The sequence below is a fragment of the Cynocephalus volans genome, chromosome 7 (assembly GCF_027409185.1).
Source record: "Cynocephalus volans isolate mCynVol1 chromosome 7, mCynVol1.pri, whole genome shotgun sequence".
In the NCBI taxonomy this organism is placed as follows: Eukaryota; Metazoa; Chordata; class Mammalia; order Dermoptera; family Cynocephalidae; genus Cynocephalus; species Cynocephalus volans.
In genome coordinates this window covers 10,678,586-10,685,766 of record NC_084466.1, presented here as the reverse complement: position 1 = coordinate 10,685,766, position 7,181 = coordinate 10,678,586, and the positions used below count along the sequence as shown (strand labels likewise).

Sequence of the window (7,181 nt, the reverse complement as noted above, 5' to 3'; positions counted from 1 at the left end):
CTCTGCAAGTCTAATGAGGCTTTGCCTACAGCAGACCTTCAGTAAACACTTCTTGAATGAAAGTTGTTGTTTCATTCTAAAAAGTGTTCAGGGTCCACATATTTGAAATTATTTCCATTCCTATCCCTTAATTAAGATGTATTAAAAGATTAGATGAAGAGATGTATACACTCTACAAATCTTAGACTAAATTTACTACAGTAAAGTAAGTTTTGGTTTCCTTTTTTAAAGATGACACTGCTCCATAAAATTAGAGTACTTTCTCAGTTGCATATTAATAAAACAAAGGCACCATTGTAACAAAATTCAAATGTTTAATTTTTTTTCAAAACTTAACTATACTAATGAAAATAAATTATAGTTAGGCCACCTTCAGTATGTGTACATCATCTTTATATAACAGTGCTTTAAAAGACATTTTGAAAAGGACATATCACAAAACGTGTTTTAAAAATAGAGGAACATTAAAGAACATTAAATTAGTCTGAAATATATCTCATAATGCTGAGGGTATACTATTCTTTATCAAATTAACTGTACTTATATTCAAAATAACATAGCTTTTAAATGATGACAACTATTTCTTGTCCATATTAGTGATTTCTTGGATCCAAAACAAAATCTGTGTATTTATTTCTCTGAAAACATCATTTGTTGGCCGTCCTTTCACTGCCATGGAATGATTTGCCTTCTCAATCCAGTGGATTTTATTGGGAGCTTGCATTTTCTGTGCCACTTTCTCCAACAAGTTCTAAGGGAAAAAAGAAGAGTATACTAGACTAATGTTCTATTGGTGTTTAATAAAAGATTCTCTCTCTCCCATCTATACTGGCATCTATTCACCAAGTATTTATTAAATACCTTCTCTACAATTTTCTAGGCAATGTCATGTGCAAGGAAATGTCCACTTCTCTCAAACAGAGCAATAGCACAAAATAGATCAAGCATTTATTACTGACAATAAAAAATAAATTAGAGCCAAAAAAAATGTTTTTTTCAAGAAAATCTTTGTCCCAAGGAAATTATATGCTCTGGAAAATATAAAGTTGTTTTATAATATTAGGCTAATATCTAGTACTGTGAAGACATTGCCAATTCTTTCTCGAGAATCAATTTTATAACAAATAATCTTCCTGAACGTCGAAATGATAAAATAAATGTATAGCCCAGTAATCCCAAATTGAGAAGATTCAAATATTAATCCTTCATTTCCCAAATAGGGGTCAATCCATTTACCAACTCTCTTTCCAGGGAGATGAATTTTGTCAGTGTGCATATATTTTTAGGTTCTCCAGAGCAACAAGGTAACTAAGGCACAAAACTAGTATTAGTTAAATTAGCATTTTTTCCCAATTTGTTTTCTTTCTCTTAAATTAGCATCTTTTTAACAAGACTAAATGTTGCAGGTAATATCTTGCTCCTAAGATATGTCTTTCATTCTCTTTCTCTCATTCATACAAACATTGAGTTGTAATTCACCTTTTCACACATTTCATCTGCTGAGCCTGACACAAATAGTACAGGATCTTTAATACGAAAGAGATCTTCATCTCTGAGTTTATGATGATGCTTTGGATGGTGCAGTGGATAAGAAATACAAATGAGACCTCGAACAAAACCATGAGAATCATCTGGCTCAGTATGACACATTACAGAAGCAGCTGCTCTTGAGCCCATTGAACGACCTAAAATCAATTAAAATTATGTTCAGTATGAAATATAAACATTCACATAAAGTAGCAGTGATGGTGTGGCAAATCAGATTTCATTTACTGTTCATTCATCATATTTGTTTACAACAAATTACTTAACTCCAAAAGGTGGCAATTAACAAGTTGCAATACCCATAATGGACACTTATACCCTTATGAAGAACTAAAACCTGATAGATCTTAAGTCAAATATATAAAACAAAAAAAGTAATTATTTTTCTGATGAACATTTAGAAGGGTGAGAATAATCTTGTGAAGGAATCATCATTTGTGAGAGGGTGACTCAAGTATATAAATAAAAGGACAGATCCTTAGATTACAATACACTACATATGAGGTTTAAATTTGCTTTAAATATATAAAGTACCTTAACATCAAAGAGGTGACTTACCAAAACAAACAAAAAAATTCTTAAATTAGCTTCCTATTATCAACTAATTTTAATTCTTGATTACCTATCCCTATTTAAAATGGTAGTTAAGTATTTGCGAGTATTGCAACTTACCTCCAAGGAAAACACCTGCAAGTCTGTATTCTCCAGAGGTCTTCAGGTAATTCTAGAAAAAAAAAAAATCATCAATTCTTTTACTATTAAATATCCCACTGGAAAGACAAGATGTATTATTTCTCATCATTACTGAAAAGTATGAAAATCTATGCAGAAACAACCACAACATCTTAAGGGATTCTTCTTGAAAGAAGTAAACAAGCAGTTTTGCCTCTTCTGGTCATGCCTTCACTATTAAATCACATGCTGGGTAATACAGGCAAATACATGAGAAAAGAAATCAATTTTCCTTTATAAAAATATTCAAGAACTAAACTATTTTTAAACAAATTATGTTTAAAAAAAGGGCCAGTTAAAGCTTCTAACTAATACCAAATTTGCTAATAATACTAACATCTAATTTAAAGCTCTAAAAACTTAACAAGGTTGAAATACTTTAGATTAAAAGAAATCTCAGGGCCAAGCCCGTGGCGCACTCGGGAGAGTGCGGTGCTGGGAGCGCGGCGACGCTCCCGCCGTGGGTTCGGATCCTATATAGGAATGGCCGGTGCACTCACTGGCTGAGTGCCGGTCACGAAAAAGACAAAAAAAATAAATAAAAGAAATCTCAGATTTAAGTTTTTATTGAGGGATTTTAAGCAATGTTTCTAAATAACATATACAGAAAACAGTACCACATTTGTACATACATAGTATGGTAGGCAAAATAGAATGCCAGAACTATATTCTACATTACATAATTCCAGTGAGAAAATCGTATCATAAGTAGCCTCCCTGACAATATCATGGAGGGACATTTATGATGTGAGCATTCATCTCCATGGAAACTAACTGATGGCAAAAAAGAGAAATCTGACCAGTGAACAGCTTTCATGTACTGTTGAGTTTCTAAGGATGCTCACTAAAAGATTTTCTAAGGCTACTCATTAAGCCAAATGATTTCTAACAAAATTTGTCTTAAATTTATTAAGAATTTTAAACAGAATTCTGTTATAAGTAAATGTAAAGAAATTTTCTTACCAAAACTGATTTATATGCCTTAATTCTATGTACAATATTAAGGCCTTTACAGGTAAATCTCAGGCAAAAAAAACCATGAGATGCAAGATGGGATGCCAGTGACATCAAATGAGGAAGATTCATATCTCCTGATGCTCCATGTGTAAGAATTATTCCATATGTTAAGCTCTTGTTAGGTACCAAACAAACAGCATCTAGTAATTTATTTCCAAAAGGTATTTTTAATTTAACCTGGAATTCAAGAGAATAAAGGGATCAAAAATTACTTCCTTGCCTGTTCAGATAACTGAATAACTATACATGTTTGCTCTGTGAGACTCATGATTCAAGTCACGGCCTCCAAACAAAAAGTAATAATATTAATAATAGTTAACATTTAAGAAATGCTTACTGTGTGATAGGTACTATTATAAGTGTTTTATATGTATTAACTCATTTAACCTTCCTAATAATTCTTATAAGGCAAGTACTATTATTATTTTATAGATAAGGCACAGCTGATTAAGTAACTTGCCCAAGGTTATATAGCCACTAGCTAGGTAGGATTCAAACTCAAGCAGTCTGCTCCAGAGCCCTTATACTGCCTCTCACAATGTAAACTGAAAAGAAAATTACTCTGAAGCCATATGATTACAAAAGGAACTCTGAAGATGCAAAACATATGAAAATATGTATTACCTCTGTATGACTCATTTTCACTGTTGAATAACAAACTTAAAGTGCATTACATCTGAGAAGCAAAGGACCTCTACCTGAAAAGAAGATTCTGTTGTGAAAGGTGAGTTGGCAGACATGGATATGACACAAGAACTATGAATGAACACATTTAGTAACTGAAATAAACACATTTAGAACTACTACTTCTCTAAAACTAGAGTCTATACATGTACATTATTTAATTAACCAAATATTATTTTCAAGGTTTCTACAGACACTCAGAATTGGTTATAGGGCCAGGTGTATGACAGATATTATATAAGAGAAAGCAAATGTGACACCTTGACATGGAAGCCTTAAGATAATTCATATCAAAGAAGGTTGCTGTATTTTGGCAAAAATAATAATAAATATGTAAACATTTTTGGAAGCACCTTCATTCTCAACCAACCTGAACCTCCTTTCTCAGCATCTTTCTATTAACCTAATTCCTTCATCATTATCAGTTCCAAGTCTTCTTCCTTCTATGTAACAGAAATATATATCCACACCCTTCTCATGTGACATCGTAGTGCCTCCCAGTAGGCAGAGTATGAATCTTCACTCTGTTGACTTTGGGCTTGGCTATATCTCTTGCTTTAACTAATGGAATACAGGTAGAAGTTTCAACGTGCCACTTCTGAGCTGAGACCGGGTAAATTTCCAGAACTTTCACACTCAGCCATGACAAAAATATGCTCCAGATCGTTTTGCATTTTCAGCTCAGAATGAAGACACATGAAGTCCCAGAATGAAAAAACATGGAGCAGATCTGAACCCAAAACTAAAGTCTAAAGTCCAGCCTGGTCCAGCTAAAACCTACATCAGCTGACCTGAAGAACCACTAGCACGAAATATTGTAAGCCTCTGTAACTTTCGGGTTTTTAGGCAGCATTCCTTCATACTAAAAGAGATCTTTTATTGTTCAGGATGTTATTAACGTCAGGATCACCACTATATCCCCATTAACATTCATTTATTAATGGGTAACAATAATGCACTTCAAAGTTCAAAAGGTACCAAGAATATATAATGACAAAGTCTTCCTCATTCCACTTTTGCCTTGCCACTCAGATCCTCTCTCCAAAGGGAATCAATATTATCTGCTTCTTGTGTATCTTTCTAGATAATACTGGACTTACATTACTTTCATCTGTGTGTAGGTATATCTATAAAACAAATTCCTGGGAGAGGAATTGCTGTCAAAGGTTTTGTCCATAGTTTTTTAAAAAATACATTTAATTTTTGAATAAATACATTCACATGGTACAAAATTTTGAAAGAAGAAAAATGTAAATAGTAAAGTCTTCTCACACTCCCCTCAGCCACCAAGCTCCTTTTCAAAGGCAACCACTCACTAGCCAACTTAATTTGTATTTTTCTGTATCTTGAGTATTATTCTGGCCGCAAAAGTTCTGGGAGTTGAATGGGAAGAGGCAGATGAAGGACTTCAGGCTTCAATGACTCTATTTTCATAAACTAGCCCTACAACTAACTATGCCTTGAGTCCCCCAGTTCAAAGATCCTATTTCACTTTCTCGAGAATAAGCCTCCATCCCATCATCTCAAACAGGAAGAAAGGCAGTCACCCAACAGTGTGAAATGGGGACGGGGATCTAGATATCTAACTGGTTCTCAAGCAGGTTTCACTTAAGTCATCTTTATCAAGTACCCCACACCTATCCCCAGCACCACCACCTTTATTCCCAGTTCCAAAGATGTCAGGTGCTGCCAGTTTCTGTGCGTTTTGAAGATTCTGTGGTTTATACAGAATTGTTCCACATTATTTTAGAATTAAGAGTTGTTAAGACATTTGCTTTCTAGAGCCTTTCCCATTCTCTCCATCATTGTGGGTTTATGTCTTTTAAAAAAAAAAATCCCTTTATATTAATTTTAGTGAGATTTCAGGAGAGAGTAAAATTAGATACATCTACTCGACCACGACCTTAACCTCGAATGCTCGACTACTACTCTCTAACATGGGGTTCGGTGATATTTTTGTGGGGGGGCGAAACTACTCCCCTCCAGACTTCATGTTCTTCACAACTGGTGTACACGTCCTACTCTACTTCAGAAACACTGAAATTGTCCCATGATATAATCTTGAAGCAACCTGCTCTGGACAGTGTCGGATTAATCCTTGGCTTTCGGATTCGAACAGGGCAGGGTATGAAGGCAGGCTGAGTGGGCCTCAATGTCTTCAACTGCAAATGGAGAAAAATCAACACCAGCTTGGAGAAATACTGTGACGATTAAATGACATATGCACTGTAATTTAGTACGTGTCCACACATCGGGAGCATTCAATAGCTGAGTTTTATAACAACTCCTTATATTCAGGATGTAAAAAGTAATCACATCTGACGCGAAAGGATCAGCTTCAGTTGAAAAACGCTTGTGCATTATCTGTTACGCCTACAGCATTACTTTGGCCGTCATGGGGCACACAGAAACGTTACGAGTTCAAGTCTTCCGGGGGTCGGGTCAACAGCACACACCAGACAACACATGAGTAAAAATTCCAAACGAGGTCTCACAGGCGTTCGGGGTTCTACGGCAGCTGGGAAGAGCTTTTATTCACTCGACAAACGCGTATGTGCCGGGCTGTGCTGTGGACCATCCAGGGGGCGACCGCTCAAATCTCGGAGGCTACTTCGATCCGGCCACCAAACACTGGCAAATGCCATCGATGCAGTCCCCCGTTCGGCTCTCTTCGTCCGTACTGACCCCGCACTCCGCCCTCCCACTCGGCAAAGCGGACGAAGCCCCCACCGGCTGGTGCCCGCGGGCACCGAACTTACGCCGAACTCCGACCAACAGCCTCTGAGGAGAGACGCCTCGAGCCCCAGGCGGCTCCGGCAGGCCCGCTCCGCGAGCTACCTCTCCCTCGGGAAGCCACCCCTACCTGGGCGGCGCTAACCGCTACCGGCGCACCTACCGGGAAAGGCACAAGCCGCCGTGGACACTTAACCGCCCTCACTCCCGTCAGGGAGCAAACCCGCACGCTCGAAGCAACCGCCTTGCAGCCCTCGCCAGCGCGGCCCGCTACGGCGCACGCGCACGCAGACCCCGTCCCCGGGCCGGGCCGCGGGGCACGCTGGGAGTGGGAGTTTTCCTGGCGGCCTGGGGCGGGCGCGCGCTTCTCCCCGCTTCGCGGGGGCTGTCGAGTGCGACCGCCCGAGACCGGGAGAAGGGAGCGAGGGGGCGCCTCTGGTCACCAACACGCGGAGAACTGAAAAGCCAAC

General features: G+C 38.1%; 1 protein-coding gene across 3 annotated transcripts; it reads right to left on the bottom strand.

The window, feature by feature from the left end:
- Positions 1-370: 370 nt before the first annotated feature.
- On the bottom strand, positions 371-6,972 carry TEX30 (testis expressed 30). 3 transcript variants are annotated; one of them, XM_063103224.1, is made up of 6 exons: positions 6,875-6,972; positions 3,919-3,992; positions 3,241-3,471; positions 2,218-2,269; positions 1,480-1,685; positions 371-751 (listed from the first exon to the last, which is right to left on the bottom strand). In XM_063103224.1, exons 2-6 carry the CDS (start codon positions 3,931-3,933, stop codon positions 578-580), a joined length of 678 nt encoding a protein of 225 aa, XP_062959294.1. In that variant the 5' UTR covers positions 3,934-3,992; positions 6,875-6,972; the 3' UTR covers positions 371-577. The 3 variants fall into 3 exon arrangements, with proteins under 3 accessions (XP_062959294.1, XP_062959296.1, XP_062959295.1); XM_063103226.1 differs by lacking the exon at positions 3,241-3,471; XM_063103225.1 differs by lacking the exon at positions 3,919-3,992.
- Between the last annotated feature and the right edge of the window lie 209 nt (positions 6,973-7,181).